General features: G+C 40.9%; 1 protein-coding gene across 2 annotated transcripts in view; it reads left to right on the forward strand.

The window, feature by feature from the left end:
• The window catches only part of LOC124222641 (phosphotriesterase-related protein), a 37,792-nt gene continuing 15,900 nt past the window's right edge, over window positions 1-21,892 (forward strand). The window contains exons 1-3 of one of the 2 annotated variants that reach the window (XM_046633815.2): window positions 1-168; window positions 6,678-6,837; window positions 21,494-21,684. In XM_046633815.2, coding sequence (XP_046489771.1) covers window positions 156-168; window positions 6,678-6,837; window positions 21,494-21,684 — 364 coding nt within the window. In that variant the 5' untranslated portion in view covers window positions 1-155. Of the gene's footprint in view, window positions 169-6,114; window positions 6,234-6,677; window positions 6,838-21,493; window positions 21,685-21,892 lie in introns of those variants that run through there. The other variant, XM_046633816.2, reaches the window with a different exon arrangement.

A 21,892-nucleotide genomic window follows, 5' to 3' on the forward strand; every position in this document is an offset into this window, starting at 1 on the left:
ATGAGATATGACAGATATTTAGTTGTGAGAGTGTACGTGTCAATTTCTAGCAGCAGATCGTCAGTCTCTTATCAGCTTTAACTAGTGACGTCTCGCAGCTGTTTTGATTTATCTCGAAAGTGTTAGTGCTATTGTGGTTATAAAATTATTAAATCATGGTAGAAACTGGTAATTATACCATTTCTTTTTCTAATTCCAAGCGTTCCTTGGTTGGGCGTGCGCTCAGCTGATCGTGAGAGCATGTTTTATGAAAACAGTCTCACGATGGCTCATTTTACTCCTCATTATTTTCGGAATTGCGCAAAGTATCTGGCTGAATCCGTCTCAAATCAGGCAGATTAGCGGAGACCATATTTTATATTTGCTCGTAACTTAAGTTCATCCTCGCCCAAAATAAGCCGCCACCTTTATTTGTTTATTATCCAAATACATTTTTTACGCCCTATAACTACTTCTTTAAATTATAAGCCGATGAATCCTAATGGTAAGATCGTAATGAATGAATTCGATGAGAAAAGTACTAATCCAAACACAAAGAAAAGAATAAAGACCAATGTTTTATTTTACAGAATCGGAAAGGGTGATAAAATAAAATAATTGTAGCATTCAAATGTATGGCCCCTCGTTTTTGCTCAAAAATATTCAGGATGAAAAATAAATTTCACGTGCGATTCTAAGTAGCGAATCGATTGAAAAAAACTTCTACGAAATTCAAAAACTGATATTATATCATTTTCGCAGGAATTCGCATCTGCAGGAAAATGACGAATAGAATATATTCAATAGAGGCCTTTTTATTCCTTTTACTACTCAGGAGCGTATCTAACCATGTAAATACGGCTGCCAAATGAAATTAATGGAGAAAATCGATATCTCGAAAAATAACAATAAATCGATATTGCCGTCCGTAGGGTATATAGTGTATACTCCCTATCAAAACATACTAAATTTTCAGAAAAATCTAAACTGGGCTTTTTCAGAAAAACGACTTCGTTTTTTCAAGTCACTATGTTTTTTTGCAATTTTGCAAATTTTTTGAACTTTGATATCTGATTCGATGGAGTGTGAGATTCTACGTATTCCAAAACAAGAATTTTTAGAAAAGTTGTGAAACTGCGAAATTGGCGATTATTTTTCGGAAATTATACGAGAAATATCAGAACAAAACTATATTTACCTTATGATCTTAAAAAATTGTTATCGGGTGTAAAAAATTTATGTGGGTAATAAAATTGTTGGCTTATTTTCGACGAGGAAGAACTACTTCAGTTACGAGCAATTATGAAATATGACCTCCGCTGATCTGTACGATTTAAGGATTTAGCCATCTCAGCTATCCACTTCTTGGCCCATGAAATTCGGGAAATGTGAAAATAGTAACATGTGTCAAAAAAATCACACATTTTTTATACGCTTTTCGGGATATGAGTAACTTTTCTGAATTCCGTTACAAAAGAGCGATACACCACCGAAATTGGAACCCTTTCCGTTCGGTCGTTTATTTAAAATACAAAGAAAAAGGTTGAGTGCTCGGTCGGAAAAAGTAGGAGTACTACCCCTCATAGCACGAAACGTCCATGTGATATCCCACTTAGGTCTCATACAGCCCATACCTATATATCCTGGACTATTACGATATCCTAACGATATCTTGCATAAATCCAGGATCGCGACAATGTCTATAGGATATCCTATTGTTGGACTTGGACATGCCGGATATTTATAGGATATCTGTTTCATAATCAATATACATATAGGTATGGGATATTTGATATATTTTTATACGATTATTTGAAGTCCAATCGCTGCATCCACAACATTTTATAATTACAGTCTATGTTCATTGTAGATTTGTACGTATCGTGATCACTCATAATTGCACATATATGCAGACACACGCACACGCGCGCGCGCGAATATCTTATGTGTGGTAATATAATGTAACAGTTCATTCGGACTAATTCATAATATTGTTAGTGTTTTTGACCGGTAATATACACTTTGTTTGTGAATATTATTTCAAAATTCATACGTTCGTTCGGCACTACGATTGCGGTAATCCCATATGTGATACTTCGCAATGCTATTGTAGAATTCGCGCCCTCTTATTGCCACATGTCTGATGGCTTTTTTGCGCGTTGCACGTGTTCTCTACTACATCTAGGACACGGAACCGGTGAAAAGCGGTAAGTATGCATTTTGAATATTGAATAAATGTTTAAGACAATTATAAAGTTGAATAACAATAACCTAAATTGGTAAAAGCATTGTTAAAATTGTTATTAAATTTAATTTTACTTTAATTTGAACACAGCCTCAAATCGCACACGTGCAGCATGATCGTTATTTGTAATAATTGAACATGTTCTGCCGTAGAATTCTTTTGTATAGAGAAGCTGGAAATCTATATTAGCGATATATATTTTATTTATACGTATTGTAATATTATATGTACTTATGAAAAATACGAGAAATATTTTTTTTCATTTTATATTTTGATGGTCTTAAAAGAGCTAAAGACTGCTTTGTTCTGAGTTTTGTTTTGCTTTTTAAATGAATGGTCAATATGATTACGATCATCACTGTGTCTAGTCCATGCACACATAGGTATATATATGGGGCTTCAGCCAAGACTCAGATATTGAGATAATGTGATAGAAATGAGTCAACACGTGAGCTCGAACAAAATCCATATGAGAAAGCAAGGAGTTGGCATTGAAATGGGCTACAGTGATGTGATGAGTATCAGATTGTTATACTGCCAAGCAAGAGCTATTAAGGTTTACCGTTTCAGAGAAATTAGGCTCGAGTCGAGGCTAGGAGTTGACAGTTATGACCGGAGAACCGTCGACTTTGCGAACGCATATAATACCCGATTTGGTCCAGACATATTTGTATCCCAATTCAGCAGCCCTGGCTTTGGTTTGACGATATAAATTATTTATCTCAAGAGGTAACAGCTCGTGAAGAAAAATTTTTCCCAGTAAATTTAAGGAGAAAACTTCGTTAACCGTAAGTTTCTTTTGTCGCGTTTCTTAGATATAATGTGGACTTTAATCATAGTCGATTTGAGCGTTGTGATAAAGGCATAAGAAGTAGAGGGGGTCACCGTAGATGTCAAGGGACAGCTCCCCACTGCCCTAACTAATTTTTTGGCAACATTGCGAATATCAAGAACATGACCGACGAGTTCGGGGATTCTCAAGGCTCCAAAAACTTTACGTACGATGGTAACACGAGAATCTGTCACTGACGTGGGTATACCCGTCATCGTTATTTCAGCAGAAGTATTGTACGATTCGACCACGGATATACGGATAGAGAAGTCTTGAATTTGCGCTTTAAGGGCACTATTTTCGGTCTTACCTTCGTCCGATAATAAACGAGCATTGTCAGCAGTGGCTTCAAGAGCGGAAATTCGGTCTGCCCTCGCTTCCTGCGAATCAGGGGCTCTATTCTCGAGTTGGGGACCCTAGATATCGGATGCGAGATGTCTGAAATATCGAATGCCATATATGTAACTTTATTCTTGAGCTTCGGTTAGGTAATCGTGTACGATAATTATCGTCCACCGTTTATCGACTGGGTAAGACCGTGCGATACTGTAAATCGTATGCGATAACAATCCGATAATTTGAATGATCTTTTGGTTCAAATAAAAAAGTTATTACATGGTTGTTATTAAATGAATAATTAAACGAGGTTATATATTGCAATTCATTTCATTTATTCAGAATGAAATTACAAAAATACCATTAAAATCGGAAATTTGTTTCTTCTCAGTTACCGGCAATAATTTTATTTCTTAAGTTACGAAATAAGTAGCTCATTATTCAATTATAATTAATTTCAACTTCTTTTATTAATTGCACCGGTGTATTGCATTATAACATTGCAGACTGCAATCCAATAGTTGTACTCGCTGGACATATATTTTTGATCGTATTTATTCAAGGTTGAAACTAATATAATGGATCTGTAGGACGCTTCACGCTTCCTTTCGATGCTTGTTGGGAAGCATGGAGCCTAGTTGGGAAGAATCGAAGAACAAACGAAGAATACTCATTGTTCTGATGCTTTATGGATTTCTCTTGTAAACTGAGCAATGATTGACTGTTGCAAGATTCTCTCACGCGGCAACACTGCTGGCTTATCGCGTTCGAAAATTATCGCATGTGACAAGACGTATGCGACTGCATAGTATGGGAGAATACCAAACTCGAGTCGTATACGTTTTAGTCTGCACGATAATTATTACATGCGATAGTTATGCCATGGAGTTATGCCATGGAGTATGGCTTATGGATTTTTATGTAGATTGAAAATCCCTAAGCCATAGGCAGAAGGCAGAAGCCATATGACTGAACTGGACTTTTGCAATTGCGCATACGCTATGGCTTCTGCATTCTGACTATGGCTTCTGTAATCTTATGTGCTCCGACCTGAGGTGCTTTTAAAGGAGCGCTGTAAGCTTGGGGACAATGAATCTGAGACAGCTAATTCTTTACACTAGACAGTTATGTTGGCAACACAGAGAAACCTACAGCGCCATAGTCGGCCGAGCGCGAAACAAACTCGATCTCAATAAACATAACATAACTCATGACCGTCGAATCTAACCTTAGAATACCGCGGGGATAATGACTTATTGGATTGACACATATTCTATGGTCAATTTCCACGGTCATGGGTTATGTTACGTTTATTGAGATTAAGTTTTTTTCGCGCTCGGCCGACTATGGCGCTGTACGTTTCCTGTGCTGCAAACTTAACTGTCTAGTGTGAAAAATTAGCCATCTCAGATTCATTGTCCACAAGTGTACAGCTCTTCTTTAGAAGCACCTTAAGAGAAACACAAGATCCAGCAAGTGAGCGTGTGAGTGTGATGGTGTGAGATCACAAGAGCATGCGCAGGGGAGCACACAACCAGCGAGCAGTGTAGGAAAGGCCCGATTATAGATGTCAGATGTTGAAGTTAGGAAAGTACGTTTCACCTTTCACTAATATTTGCTCCAAAACCAGACAGGTAAAGCAGAAATGAATCAATTATGATGAGAAGCAATTATTTGCGTGCCAAGTTTTGTAATAAAAAACTCTCGAAGGCAGAATGCAGCAGAATAATGTTCAAAAACAAGCAAGAGAGATCGATAGAGCGTGTACAGATACTCACAGAGAGTGAGAGAGGGACATATATCCGCGGGTTTTTTTGGATACTCCGTCTCTCTTACGCTGCATTTGATTGGCTGAGAGCAAACGCATCGGCCAGCCAGGTCGTAGAGCGAGAGAAACAGGTTGTACGTGGCATAGAGCTCTAATCTCACTTCTCCACCAACACCGTCTATATACGCGCGGCTACCTGTAGCAGTATATGCTGTAAAGTTCCGAGTCATGGAGTCCCTGCCGTCTCATGTACCAAGATTGCACTGAACGACGCAACGAAAAATGTTTATATTTGTGCTATTCATTTGTCTGTTTAGATAAAGCTTTTGTATCATTATATATTATTTATCGAATTAGTTTTTATGTGAGATTTATTTTGAAACTATAATTAATTATTTCATAAAATAAAAGTTGACTCTCTGGCATTCCGTTTCGGAATTCGGGTACATGGGAGCCATGGAGATACAAATAGACGGAACGTAAAAATACTTGCGGGACGGCATTCGTTAACACTCATGTTTAATAATTGCACTGTGTAAAACCTCATCTTTTGTATTCATATATACTAGTCCTGCAGACACCATAAACGCCAAACGGAATGTTGTAATATGCGAATATCGCACGGACTTACAATTCCGTAAAAATACGACAGCATGAAACTAGTGTAACGCGAATTCTAGTGACTTTTCCATCCATTCCGTTCTATGATTCCGGATTCCGGCGACCTGGCCCTACGTGGGACGGCACCATAAGGATGATAGCGACTAGCGTGAGACTGTATGAAAATAGTACACAAATTGCTGCCGACTTCACAGCTTTCGTTGAGAGTTAAACCCTTGTAAAAGGCACCATTTCTTACACAATTCACAGTATATCTTCAGCCAACGGTGAAAGAGGGACTTTTGATGCCAGTGTTACAAAAAAGGTCGTTCGGAAATCGATGGAGAAAATCCTAACAACTACAAGCCTATATCCTAAAAAACATTCAACATTTTTCTGAATCAATTTTTTTTTCTGCAAACTTGATTTCAATGTACAGCCTGTGATCCTGAAACAATAATACATACCTATGGGTGGGTTTTATTTGCCACTTTTCGGAAACGACTTTGAATATATATTCAATCACATGAGTCTTGGAGTTCTTTCAATTTCAAAATATGGCAAATAAACTCTGTCTTTTCACTCCTTATGATGTAATGGCAGTTCACATTTTCTGCTGCTATAGAATTGATTTAATCTTAAGGTTGATAACATCAAAACGAAAATCACCCCTCTGTCTTTTCACGCTACCTACATACCTTTTGTACACGTAAGACAAATAAAACGTCATCCATTAAATTGAAACCAATCAGTGCCTTTTCTAATAAAATAACCTGAATTTAAAAAATATTGCGTACTTGCGAGAGGTATATTTTTGGAGGTCAGTCTTCTACGAAAACCTCCGAAAAACAATCATCACAAAGATTCAATGGCAAACGCATTTACTGGTTTTAAAATAACATTTTCTCGTTTTCCAGTACTCGGTCCAGTCAAACTTACAAACCTTGGTCGCATTCTGACCCATGAACATTTTGCATTAGACTTCAGAAAATTCTATGCAGCACCACCTGTAAATTTAAAATGTTATTTCGATGACAAAATCTGTCTGGAAAATGCTGGCCTCGTCAAACAATATCCGTGAGTAAATATTTAAAAGTAAGACATTCATTTAGTTTTTATGTACGCGTACTTACCGTGCATCATATCAAATATCATATTTTTAGGTTGCAAATTCCCAAAACGCATTATGAGAGAATTATTGTAGTAAAACGTTTATCAAAATGATGACGAAAATGTCACTCGATTGTATTCGTAGTATAACATACTTTACATAGTATTTTATACTTCAATACAGCACTCAAAAATTCTGTATGTTCCATCAATGTGTTTAATAATATCAGGGTACGTACTTCGCCTAGTCACGGAGCTTTTTTTAAATACAGCTTGAAACAAGTATCTCGGTATGTACTTTTCAGTATCTCAGAAATGTTACAAGTAATTTCCAGTCATTTTTACAAAATATTTCAGCAGTGTTATACTTGCTATTAAGGGGGTGCTCAGTAGAAAGGATACGCCGCTACTAATCATAGATCGCTGCACCGACGCGTTACTGGCCGAGGGTTTCTAATCGATTTACCCCAGGGTAACCGGACTATGTGCTACTTACCGGCGGTGAGTGGGTCATCGGTTACAGGTCGATTTACCCCAGGGTGGAGAGGTGGTCTTTTCCATCAACTTGTCACCAATGCACATGCCAAGATTTTCAATTTTCTTTAAGCTTTCTCATCGGAGAATCTCCCAGTTTATCGTGTGAAATGCATGCATGGGGGTCATATGTGTATCGGTCCCTCGAAGCCGATAATCACCCCTTCAACACCCCGCTTCAGCTCGGAATAAGCATCCTCGAGCATGGCCTTTACAACAAACCCAACGATGTAAAAACCAATCAGAATAATGCTGACGTCATATTGACAATGAGCAAAGCGGAAAAAAGAAACAGAGAGCAGCATCGAACGTCGGGGGTAGAACCCGTCTTATTATTATTACTAAATTAGAAATACCTAAAAACTATAGGTACAGGTTTTGGATGTGAAATACCTTACGTAGACAAAGAATGAAAAGTTTTGAAGACTTTATTTTATTTATAAATTGTATACAGTCATATAACTCTCGGGGGTCTGCCACGCTGGGTGACCCCAGTCGGTTTCCGGATGCTCCTCACCCCAGTGACCCTCTTGCAGCCACCAGATCCCCAACAAATCGAAGCTGTCACAGCCTCGATTGTCTGAGGCCATCAGCTCGGCCTGCAACCCGATATTGCTCCTCCTCAGGTGATCCCGTAAGGATTGGATACACCGCATTTTGCTGATTATCTCACGGATATACTAGAATTAGTCGGATAAGACTGTGGTATTATTATTATTATTATCATCATCATCATCATCATCATCATCATCATGTCGTCGTCGTCGTCGTTGTTGTTGTTGTTATTATGATTATTATTATTATTATGATTTTTTTTTTTTTCGAGGAGTTGCAGAATCCAAGTTACGGATTCACGCCAGTCATACGGGCTAGCGCGGATGTGGGACTCCAGAATGGCCTACCCACTAAACCGCCACCTCCTGTGCAACGCCCCCAGCCAGGAACTATGGTGATATTACTTCTAGCTGGGGGCTCTGTCGGTGTAAGTCTTGTCAGTCTGTCCGTCCGTCCGTCCAGTGCAGGCCGTCCGTCAGTTACGTGACGTCAGACAGCCATCCACGTTCTTACGTCATAAGATTGTCTCTGTGTAGGTGGCAACAAGTTGCCACCTTTCTGTACTATGGAGCATCACCCCGACAATGTTGTCGGGAGTGATGCCTCCCACGACCGTCTCCAGTCTCCGTCTCAGTTCTGTCCAGCGGTCACGTTCGAAGAACGTGTGTTCCGCATCGTCTCGTTCGTGTCCGCAGTACGTACAGTTGGGCGTCCGTACTAGGTTCAAGTTGTATAAGTACCGTCTAAAATAACCGCGGCCCGTCAGAAGCTGGGTGACGTAAAAATTCACATCCCCAAAACCCCTCTGGATCCACGGTCTCAGGTTCTTAATAAGTCGTCTCGTCCAGTTTCCCGTCATTTCTTCCGTCCACCGTTCCTGCCACGTCTGTATCGTCGCGTCTCTTTCCGTCGTTGCCACGTCCCGTCGGGTCACGTCCGCGTCTCTTCCGTAGACCCTCTTGCGCTCGAACGCGAGAAGGTCTACGGGAATCACGCCCGCCACCACCAGAACAGCCTGTGCTGAGACCGTCCGATAAGAACAAGCGATCCTCAACGCGCTTCGTTTCTGTACCGTCGTCATTGCGTGACAGTACTTCTCAGTTTTCAGGAAGTCTGCCCAGATCTCCGCACCGTAGAGGAGGATCGAGTTCACCGTCGACATCAAAAGTCTCCGTTTCCCCGTTCTCGATCCGTTTGTGTTTGCCATCAGGCGGCTTAGGGATGCTATCCTTTCAGCCGCCTTCTGAGCCGTTCGTTGTATGTGAGGCCAGAAGGTCATCTTCGTATCCAGGGTCACCCCCAGGTACTTGACTTCCCCTCTGGTCTCGATCTCGTCCGTCCCGACCGTCATGCGTAGTGTGGTCGGTATTCGTCTTCTGGTGAGAAGCACCAGTTCTGTCTTTTCCGTCGCGAGTTGCAGTCCGTGGTCAGTCATCCACCGTCCGACGCGTCTCATCGTCTGATTCAGTGCGTATTGTGCAAGATCTAAAGTGCGCTCGACTATCACTGCTGCCACGTCGTTAGCGTAAGCGACCAGGCGAACGCCGAGCGAGAGCTCCAGTCTGAGCAGGCTGTCATAGATCCCGTTCCAGAAGTCAGGTCCCAGTATGGAACCTTGAGCGACCCCCGCGGTGATCTGTCGCGTCACTTGACTTTCGGTCGTTTCGTACGTCAGCCGTCTGTTTCGAAGGTAGTCTTCAACAACCCGGAGCAAGTAAGGCGGGATCCCGAAGTCGCCTCTCAGCGACTCTAGGATGTCCACCCACCTGCCCGAGTTGAAGGCGTTCTTAACGTCAAGTGTCACCAGCAGCGCGACGGGTCGCACAGCGTGGTAATGTCTCTTTGTCGACCGGAAGAAGTCAAACACCTCTTGGATCGCTCCAATCGTTGATCGACCCCTCCGGAAGCCGAACTGTTGGTCCGAAAGGCCTCCGCCGTCCTGTATCGCGTCCGTGAGTCGTGGTCGCAGAAGCTGTTCATACAGTTTCCCTGTCGTGTCCGGTTGAGTGTAGTAATGATGACGAGGAGATGGATATTGGTAATATTGATTTGAACAATTACACACCGCGATTCCACTTTGCTTGGATTAAAAATCTGTCACGTTTGGTTCGCAGCCAATTGTCACTCTGTGCTCATCGACAATCTTTGTGCGATAGATGCTTGTGTTATTTCAGGATACAGAGCAGCTATGATAGTCATAGAGACGATTGCATGCGATTGAACAAGGTGCGAATGCTCTTCTCGGATAAGAAGAAAAATTAGGAATTTACAAGTTTTCGAAATAAGGGTCGGGTACGGTTCGTCGTCTATGTGGATCTTTAGTACATATTAAAACCCGGTGCAAACAAATCCCAAGAGCATATCCCGCATAGTGCGGCATTTTACGTGCATTGCTCATCCGATGCTTCATTATCGGGATATGTGAATGAACGGGGGCCCGATTGTATCGAGTGGTTCTTTAAGTAGCTTCGTGACTTGGCCATTAAGGGGGGGGGGTAAGGTATTAAATTTTTTTTTTTTTCAATTTTTTTTTATTTTTCTAATTGATTGCACAATATGTCAAGAATATTGTGTTAAAATTTCAAGTCGATTGAAGCAAAATTGAGGAAGTTATGAGTAAGCGTCCGTTGCTCCGGGATGAGGTTTTATACCTGACCGACAGTTACGCGACGCGCTCACCCGGCCCAATTAAAACCAAACGGGTCTGTTCAGGTAGAGTCAAGAATATTCGAGGCATGGTATATACATCAGTTAAACACTGTACGCCGTGCTGAGCAGTAACAAGTGACGCTAAAATTTTGACTCTGTTTTCCTTCAATTCGTACATCGAAAGTGTTACTTTGTTATCGTTCGTGTTCGTACATCGAAAAATGCCCCGAAAAATTAGCCAAAGTCTGTCAGTGGCACCGCTACAATCGTTGAAATTGCAGCTCATGTAGCTGCATGTACTTTCAATGAAGGTTCTTTTGCCTTGCTGGCCTTTATGCAAGAGATGCACATCCCGACAGGGCCAAGTTCTCACGAATGGGCACGACAAGCTGACGAGTTGCGAATTAGTAGAGCAGAGGAGCAAGCAACGCGTGACAGTAAAGAAGAAAGAGTTTTGCGTAGACAAATGCAAAAAGATGCTCTAGACCATCTTGATGGAAGCCTTTTGCTCTACGGACCTGGCATCGACGACTCTGTGGGAGTATAAAAAAATTATCGAATTTTATGTTGAATTTTTCAGTACGCAAAACTCTAAAGCGTTTTTCTGAGACTTGTCATTTTTGGAGTCCGTGCCCACCATAACTAAAAATCTACTGGACCAATCGTTTTGAAATTTTGCACAGTGTTTTTTCACATTATTCACCAGGTATTGTCGGGAGCTTTTTTTTTTTTTTTCAATAATTATCAATTTTACAACAACAAATTAGACGTTTTTTTTTAGCGAAAATCTGGTTTTTGGCTTCCAAGTGCTACGAAAAATCGAAAAATCGAAAAAAAAAAAAAATCCTCCCGTGAATACCTCGACAAACATCTCCTTTAACAAATGCATTTTGATTTTTTCGTTTCACATGATTTGGTTGCGAGTTATGATGGGCACCGCAAAACAACTTTTTCTCGAGGCGCCTCCGGAGATTCATCGTCAGTCGCTCAATTTTTGATATCTTGCAATGAAAATTTAGGGAAATATTGTTCAAATGTTACATTATCATGTATGGATTGCCTGAATAAACTAACACCATCTGTATTGCCAAAAAAAAATCTTAAAAACATGCTTTTTTTCACCGAATTAACCTTACCCCCCCCTTAATGTAGAATCGCGAATTGAAAATATCATCCGTATAAAACCGTTGACTCAAGTGCAACGGGATCGACACGCGCGTGCAAAAAATTGTTACATCTGTGAGAAACCGTTTTCGCCAGATGATAAAAAGTGTCACAATCATTGCCATTTCACTGGCGATTATCGTGGCCCCGCGCATAACAGGTGCAATTTAAATTACAAGAAAACACACGATTCCTGTGGTGTTTCACAATTTATCCAGATACGATTCCCATTTCATACTCACATCTCTAACCACATCTTTTCCTGGTGAAATTACCGTGCTGCCTATTAGTAAAGAAAGGTATATTTCGTTCACGAAGCGGGTTGATGGCTTAGATTCGCTTCGGTTTATGGCAAGCAGTCCGGACAAACCGTCATCGTATCTAGATAATGGGGTAAAAACGATAACTCGTGCGTTCTACAGCGATCTCGAGGAATTCGAATTAATGATTCGCAAAGGTGTTTTCCCCTACGAGTACATCGATAGCTAGGAAAAACTTGACGAATTGAGCCTACCTGCTAGAGCAAATTTCTATTCGAAACTCAGCCGCTCGGGCGTCACCAAAAAGGATTATCGGAATGCACGGAATGTCTGGAGAAAATTTAAATTGAATACCCTGGGCGAATATTCAGATTTATATTTGAAAACCGATGTTCTCTTGTGGGCTGATGTTTTTCAAAATTTCCGTGAGAGTTGTTTCGAAACTTACGATTTAGATCCCCTACATTGTTACACCGCTCCGGGTTTGGCTTTCGATACAATGTTGAAACATGCGCGTGTTAATCTGCAGCTGCTAGATAACCCCGAAATGGTTTTATTTGTTGAAAAATGCATTCGCGGTGATGTAGCACAATGTTCAAATCGGTATGCAGTTGCAAACAATCGATATATGCGTGATTTCGATCCAAGCAAGGAGGAATCCTACCTAATGTATTTCGATGTCAATAATCTGTATGGTGCAACTATGAGTGAGCATTTACCATGTGGTTCATTCGAGTGGGAGCATAATGCAATCGAAGTAATGAGTGTGCGAGATGATTCGTCGGTGGGATACATTCTCGAGGTCGATTTAGACTACCCGGTAGAGCTACACGAACAGCATAAAGATTTACCACTCGGCCCCGAGCATTTTATCCCGCCAGGTAGTAAAATGGTCAAGCTATAGTAAACGCTTCTTCCCAAAAATAAATACATACTTCACTACCGGAATTTGAAGCAGTGTTTAGATTTGGGCATAAAGTTGCGCAAGACGCATAGAATTCTCAAGTTTGCTCAATCTCCGTAGTTAAAGTCATCCATCGACTTGAATACCGACAAGCGAAAGCAATCGGAAAATGATTTCGAAAAAAACTTTTACAAATTGATGAACAATGCAGCGTTTGGCAAAACTATGGAGAATGTGCGAAAACACAAAAGTGTCAAGTTAGTTACGAAATGGGGTGGTCGAGGTGGTGCAAAGGCTCTGATTGCCAGACCTAATTTCTACAGCTGCCACATATTCGATCCAGACATGGTGATAATCGAGATGAATCGGTTGAATGTCTATTTCAATAAACCAATATACACCAGTGCGGCCATTCTCAATTTGTCTAAAATAATTTTGTAGATGTATTTTGTTCACGTAGAGTAAATTGTTTCCACATTTTATTTTTCAGCGTTCGATTAAAGCGTTTGCATATCGATGCTTTCAAGTTGCTGAATGTCGAGTACATATTTATACCATGATGCGTCATGAGAGCCTTGAATTCTTTGTTGTAGGTGACGTGTAGGTGTTCGGTACACGCCCCTGCACCAGCACAGACTTCATAGCGTTCGTTACATCAGTGGCGTTTTTACTCTTAATCGACACGCCCCAGGCAAATTTGAAAAATATATCAATAACTGTGAGCAGAAATTTATGGCCATTATTGGTGGGTGAATATGCCGACATATCGATGAGATCGACTTGCCAAGTTTCATCCAACCCGCGTATATACAGGGTGTCCCTAAATTGCCTCCCACGGACTAGCCAGCATGATACCTCGTTAAAATCCAACCGAGAATTTCTTTTCCGGAAGCTCGTCCGACGCATAGTTTTTGAATTATAAGCGATAGCGCTAGGCCAATCAGAGTGCACCATTTCATCTAGATTTGCCGCCAAGGAAATTGCTGTTTTGTTCGTCTAGGTGAATTATTATTATTTGTTTACAAATTAAATATCGGCACCTCCCCTCTCTCGCTGCTGTACCCCTTTTCGGGCACTGACCTCGGTATTGTTGCCGCGGCACACGCTGCCGGCCGCACATCCATGGGTGCACTCTTGTGTGTGTAAACAGAAGCGCATCCTCAAGAATAAGGGATACAGCAGCGAGAGAGGGGAGGTGCCGATATTTAATTCGTAAACAAATAATAATAATTCACCTAGACGAACAAAACAGCAATTTCCTTGGCGGCAAATCTAGATGAAATGGTGCACTCTGATTGGCCTAGCGCTATCGCTTATAATTCAAAAACTATGCGTCGGACGAGCTTCCGGAAAAGAAATTCTCGGTTGGATTTTAACGAGGTATCATGCTGGCTAGTCCGTGGGAGGCAATTTAGGGACACCCTGTATACAAAACGCCTTGGGTAATTACGCCGGGATGGTCTGTGAAGTTCGTCCGCTATTGTCCTTTATTGTCCTTTTCATGTTGTTTATCAATGGCATTAATTTCCCCCTCGATATCGTTCTGGAGCCTATCAGTCGCTCACTGTAAACATTGATTGAGAACTTTCATAGAAACGACATCGTTTTCCTTCCGCGGATTGGCGATATTACACAATCGTTTGCTGTCTATATCGTACTGGTTATCGTCGGTGGTTTTGAAACCAACACCCGGAGGGCCACGACTACCCGGTATACCTTTTTCACATCCGCCCTCAACTGACAACCAAATATGTCTATACTCATTGCTCAACGGTCAATGGATGAATGATAATTTGAGGGTTGATCCCACGCTAATAAATGATTCCAGCCTCGCGCAATTCTTCAATAATGGAAACTATTTCATTGGAATGGCTAGTATTTCCGGCCGCCTGTGATACCATAAGTAGTCGAAGTCTGTCAATAATTTCGTTGGGGACATTCCAAGTAAACGTAATCCATACTCTGCCCCTCTTTTCGCGCGATCTTGTGCCTCGGCAGACCTCCACCCCTGTTTTTCGGTGATCCCACATATTGAGCGATAAAGTCCTTGTACTTTGCACTTTTCTCATATCTGCGAATGCTTTTGTCAGCCTTATAACCACGCCTGCGAACTTTCGTCGCTAGAGCAATTTCAGCATAGTTTTTCCTGTCCTCAGTCACCAGAATAGCGGTGTCGGGTGACTTTTTGAATAATAATTCAAGTAATCCCGGTGTTGCTTTGTACTTTTTACCGCCAAGGTGCATCTGATCCGTATCAAAACTTATTTTCGAATCAACAATCTTCAATCCCTGCACCAACTGTCGAACACCATATTTTTCATCGAAATCCGATCGCTTCTCCATCTCGAAAATTTTCAAATACCGCCACATCAACTTCTCTGTTTTTCGCTTCCCACTCCTCACCGGTGTACTTGTGGTTATTGGCATAGGTACAATTGTTTCATTCCCATAGCTATTTTGACTCAATTGTTTCATTCCCATAGCTATTTTGACTGTCTTCAATATCGAGAAAAGCATCTCCATAGTCATCTGTATTGTCTGCAGTCTGCGTCGGATTCTCATTTTTTGCTTTCATCCAAATATTCGGTCTCGTCTTTTTTCACCGAAATAACGGGTTTCTCATCTTTTTTCACCGAAATATCGCCCGGCTTCGTTTTAATTTGCTGTTTTATTTGCTGCTTCGTGGTATCCACCAATTCTCGCAGCGGCGCAACCATAGGCTTCAGCATCTCCTCCATAGCCTGCTCGTTCGTATCTTTATCCCTCCGAATCATCTTGTGTTTACGCCGTATCATTTCGCTAGCTTTCGCGATTTTGCGTAACACGTCAACGTGCTTGCGGATCTGCTCACTCCTCATGTTGACACTCTGATTGTTACAACTTGGCTGCGGGTATCTCAACACATCGGCATTAATTTATACTTATAAAGCAATCGAAACCTTTTTGATATCTCCCCGCGTTGATCTCGCTATCTTTGTCAATGAGAATGAAACTGTAATTGCCGTCGTTCCAGCAAGCCGAACAGAGATCTTTGAATTGTTGATACGTCATATCGGTGATTACATGATCGGCGTAAATATGCTTCAAATTCATCTCATCTTGACGGAAAATCACCAATAAATTTGCATTATCACGCACGAGATGTTTTGGGATACGTGCATATGTCTGGCAGAGATAGAAGCTATCCACATCTCTATGTCGCCCCATGCAAAAGCATGCCCTGATATAATCTTGCTTCTCACATGCTACATCGTCGATAATTATAAGTGAGTTGGGGCGTGCCTCTTCCGATTTTACAACCTCCTCGTGTTCACCGAATGGGAAATAACCCATCCCCTTGACGGGCTCGAGTAACTTCCGCAAAAACTCGTACTTTGGCTGAATGAGCGATTTTGAATAGATGTAAACATTTTCAAAGCGTAAACCATCGCCGTGGGTGATTAGCGTGAGAAGAGCATTCGTCTTGCCGCAATTTGAGGGACCGCGGAAGACCGCTCTCAGACTATTGGGTAGTAATTCACCGTGCCGTTTGCCCTTTTTCTTTTTTCGCTCGACCAATTTGACGAAGTTCGTAACGGACAGTTTGCTCGTTTGATTTTGGAATTTCATGATGCTCATAGGTTAGAGGATTACAATGAACTAACGCCCCCTGTGTATAATATATGCTTTTATAGGTAATCAAGTCAGTTGCAGTCCATCTATGGTGAGGTCCGCACATAAGAAGTGTGGAAAAGGTTTGGTGAATAAAATGATCAATAATCTTCCAGTCGAATTACACGTGCCAGGGTATCAGAACTGCGGATAGGGGACGAAATGAGCCAAGTGGTTGGCTCGCGGTGATCCCGGAATCAATCCCCTAGACGCCGCATGCAAACAGCACGACATTGGATACGCAAAGAATCAGTCAAACATCACGGCGCGAAACGTAGCTGACCGAGTACTCGCCGAACGCGCATGGAATCATGTTTTGGCTAAAGACGCGAGTGTAGGTGAAAAAGCTGTAGCCGGGGGAGTAACCAATACCATGAAAGCTGAATCTAAACTCGGTATGGGGATTTTACGGAGAATTGTAAAGAAAAAGAAGACGAAAAAAAAGTCGACGGCGTCGGGGAAGAGTTTGAGGAGACCCAAGAGGAGTGGTGGTGGTGTGAAGAGAAAGACAAAGAAGACAATAAGTTTGAAATCGGTCATTCAAGCGGCGAAGAAATCAATGAGGCCCGGCCCTAGGGCCCTTGAGTCGGCGTTGGATCGGGCCCGTACAGTTGCGGCTCAAGGGGTATTGCGCATGCCTCGCATTTTACCTATCCCCAAGAAAATCGGAAGCCTTCTACCTTTTTTGATCCCAATATCGGGGGCCCTCAGCGCCACAAGGGCCCTGGCAGATGGCGCCGCAAGTATAGTGAAGGTGGTCAATGAGGCTGGTGCTCATAGGCGTCGATTAGAGGAGTCCAAACGCCATTATTCAACAATGGATGCGATTGCGTTGGGAAAAGGTTTATATCTAAAACTAGGGATGTGCGGGTACCCGAAATTTTGGGTACTCGAACTCGAGTTCGGGTCGTGTTTGCATCAGGTCGGGTTTTTTGGCAAACACGAAATCTTTGGGTAGTCCGAAAACTTTGGGTAATCTGAAAACTTCGGGTAATTCGAAAACTTCGGGTAGTCCAAAAACTTAGGGTAGTCCGAAATATTCGAAAATCTCTGTTCACTTTAGAAATTCCGGTATTTTTGGAGAAGCGAAAATAGCTGCGAACAAAATTTCATCAGCCTTCATTCGCTTGCTTGCACAATGCTTTCCCGGTATTTCCCGTGCACTCTTTCAAATACCACTCCTTTAGACGTTGAACGTTCTCGAAGGCACATACGTAGCTGATTACATTCCCGTGACAATCTCCATGCCAGCGAATCACGTTAGAGTCACGTCGTAGTATTAGGAAGCTTGGACAATCCAACGCTTCTAGATCAATTACAGCCTTTGAGTCGTCATCTATTTTTCTTCAACCCACTGCTTCTTCTCTTTTCCCTTGACGAGAATGTAATTCGCACCCTCCACGATTCTTCTCACAACTTTCCCCACATCCTGTACAGTGTATCACCTGCAGTCCATGGTATCCCATGATAATTTTGAGTCAACCATCTATTGAGATTTCGGTACTCGCTGGAAAGAGTTACCCAAGCACAGGGTGATTTGAAACGCACGCGCGCTAGACTTAGCTCATATTCCATCGGTGTTTTAATACTCATTGCAACCAATTCCTTTACCACAAATTTATCGCTGATTCGACCAAAACCTTGTACATCCAAAATCAACTCCATTTCAGGGTACTTTGAATGTGTTCTTGATTAATGGAAATTTCGTTCTGGTTTGTGCCTAAGCTGACTGGACACTGATGCGAACGATGGCTTTTCTGCGGTTTCCCCCAACCGCCGCCATAAATTTCTTTTCCATGACACTTCCGCTATTCACATTTCTGCGATCCCTCGTTTGGGTTAAATAATGATTGCAAATTATAAGGGTGACGTCAGATCTCCTCCTGCATCTTGACAATGACTCTGTAAGGGTGAGCGGCAAATGGGCAGGCCATGAAATTTCCTGGTTGCCTTTCACGCCTCCCAGGCTGTGCAGCGGTCATTGAATTTTGGGGGAATGGGGGTGATATTCTAAAATCTCACAGCCAATACCGCGTCACAGGAAAACTGCAATGGATGGCGGCGGGCCCGCCTTTAAATAAAACAACCCATGCTCATGGGGGGATATCCCCAGTTGACTTGATCATTCAAAAGTGTGAGCTGCATATGGTTTCTCGCTTACCGATACACATATGACTCCCAATGCACGCATTTCACACGATAAACTGGGAAATTCTCCAATGAGAAAGCTCAAATAAAATTGAAAATCTTGGCATGCGCATCGGTGAGAAGTTGATCGAAAATACCACCTCTTTACCCTGGGGTAAATCGACCTGTAACCGATGAACTACCCACCGTCGGTAAATAGCACATAGACTGGTTACCCTGGGGTAAATCGATTAGAACCCCGCGGCTGGTAACGTGTCGGTGCAGGAATCTATGAATATAACCGGGCTATCCTGTCTACTGTATTCTGGTCGATTTCGACATTGATGTATAATATCTCCAAATATTGAGGTTCCCGTATCTCAAACGCAAAAAGGGCTTAACAGCCCCAATCTACACGCGATTGTGATAAAAAAAAACTCCAACACATTTTCATTTGACGACAAAATAAAGAAATTGCACGAATTCTACGAATTTACTTTTGCGATTTCGTAGAAACCGTACCATTTCTTTATTTCTGTGTTAAATGGAAATGTGTTAAGAGTGTTTTTGTTCAGAATTGCGTATAGAATGCAAGGCTGTTGAGCGCTTTTTTGCGTTTGAGATACGTGGACTTCGATATTTGGAGATACATACGTAAACGTCGCAATCGACCAGGGCACCCTCTTAAAACCTACTCCTTACGTTTGGTTGTTTTACTGATTTCCCTACAAAATCACAGTCTTACATTTCGGAAACGTACTTAAGACATATTTTTTCTCCGAGGAAACCAGAGTAATGATAGACATCTTGAAACTACGGGAATCCGCAAAAAACTGAGAGGTTTTTTTTTTAACTTTGAGAAACACTAATTATTCATATCACAACAATTACACGTGTTTCGAAAATCACCTTTCTGGAACATTGTCGATCCTTTGAGTACCACCTTGGGCTCGTTTATATCAACTCTAAGATAATTGTTATTGTTAAATAACATTATCCACTGCTCATGATACTATACAATAATATATACATATATATATATATATGTGTGTATATTATACATACAGGGTGTCCCTTAACAGGGGTGTTTTCGAATTTGTATGCTCCCAGGAGCTCAAACGCTTCCAAATCGATAAAAAAAAATCCTCTAAAAATTTCAGCTCTTAATATTAACTCTAAGATAGTCCGCTTTCCCGCCAAAGTTTCTTATGGAAATAACATGTAAGAAATATGTGTTGTTCTTTTAAATTGTCTACGTTGGTGACGAATTGACCTGCAAGAATGAAAAGTACATATTTTTGTAGGAAATTTGACGCTCTATAAAAAAGGTCTCTTACGATTTTTTGCTAAGTCTACTGGTTCAAAAGTTATTCGAGCTCAAAGTTTAATTTATATAAAATTATCAATATTATCGAGTATCTTTAAAGGATTAGCAATTGTATAAATAGATGGCATAAATTATCAACTCAAAAATGATGCCGAAGTGTTAAATTACTTATTTTACTAAAAACATCAATTATTACAATATCAATATAAAACAAGATAGTTTAAATTCTTTTAGAGTTGCATCAATCTCAGTATCGATTAACAGTAAAATATGATTTTCAATTTACATCTATTGAGGTTTTAGCATAATGTAATCACTTGAATTGATCTGAAATAAAGTAAACTGCAAGAAAAATGCAATATATTTCATCATACAACTGCTAATCCTTTAAATATACTCGATAATATTGATAATTTTATATAAATTAAACTTTGAGCTCGAATAACTTTTGAACCAGTAGACTTAGCAAAAAACGTAAGAGACCTTTTTTACAGAGCGTCAAATTTCCTATAAAAATATGTACTTCTCATTCTTGCAGGTCAATTCGTCACCAACGTACACAATTTAAAAGAAAAACACATATTTTTTACATGTTATTTCCATAAGAAACTTTGGCGGGAAAGCAGACTATCTTAGAGTTAATATTAAGTGCTGAAATTTTTAGTGGATTCTTTTATTGATTTGGAAGCGTTTGAGCCCCTGGGAGCATACAAATTCGAAAACACCCCTGTTAAGGGACACCTAATATATTGTTACAAAGGGTGAAATCACCCGTTTTGTCCCCTTTTAAATGATCTAGTAGTCATCATAGATAAAAGACGTTTATAAACCTCTTATGTCTTTAAAAAGAATAAGGTTGCTGCGTCAACCGATATTATTGTAAAAACAGTCAGTCTCTAGACTTTAAAAAGAGAGCTTGTGTCCAAATACATCTATTTTCTTTCTAAAAAAAAAAAAAAAAATATTACAAAGGGTGAAATCACCCGTTTTGTCCCCTTTTAAATGATCTAGTAGTCATCATAGATAAAAGACGTTTATAAACCTCTTATGTCTTTAAAAAGAATAAGGTTGCTGCGTCAACCGATATTATTATCGAGGGGGAGTAATGTTACAAAGGGTGAAATCACCCGTTTTGTCCCCTTTTAAATGATCTAGTAGTCATCATAGATAAAAGACGTTTATAAACCTCTTATGTCTTTAAAAAGAATAAGGTTGCTGCGTCAACCGATATTATTGTAAAAACAGTCAGTCTCTAGACTTTAAAAAGAGAGCTTGTGTCCAAATACATCTATTTTCTTTCTAATATTCCTTGTTCGTGAGACTTCTTTGGCTCGGCGTTCGCTTAAATCGCACAGAGAACTCTTTGATTCTCTTAGATCTTTCGTAATTTCCCCCCGTTGTAACAATATATATATGTATATTATACATACATATTTCATTGCAAATTCACAGATACAGCAGTGAGTACAACATCGTGTTCAACGATATAGATACTCACAATGCAGTGCTGGCAGATGTTGATCAATTGAAAAAATTCGGTGGAGGTACAATTGTCGAAAACACTAGTCACGGGCTATTGCGAGATATCTCTTTCATGAAGCATGTCAGTCAGGCATCTGGCATACACGTCATTGCAGGCACTGGTAATGTTAACGATTATATTCTACAACTTAATGCTGTACCCAGAAGAAATGGTGAAAATTAGCAGCTGAGTGACCGACTCGGTATGCTCAAAGTAAACAACTCTATTGGTTTGTAAGATCGTATGTAGCAACATTCTCATCCGTAAGCCAGTGGAACTATACAATCCGGAACGAAGTATGAGATGTCAAGCTTTCCCGCGTTAAGTGG

This window comes from Neodiprion pinetum, chromosome 7, assembly GCF_021155775.2.
Source record: "Neodiprion pinetum isolate iyNeoPine1 chromosome 7, iyNeoPine1.2, whole genome shotgun sequence".
NCBI lineage: Eukaryota > Metazoa > Arthropoda > Insecta > Hymenoptera > Diprionidae > Neodiprion > Neodiprion pinetum.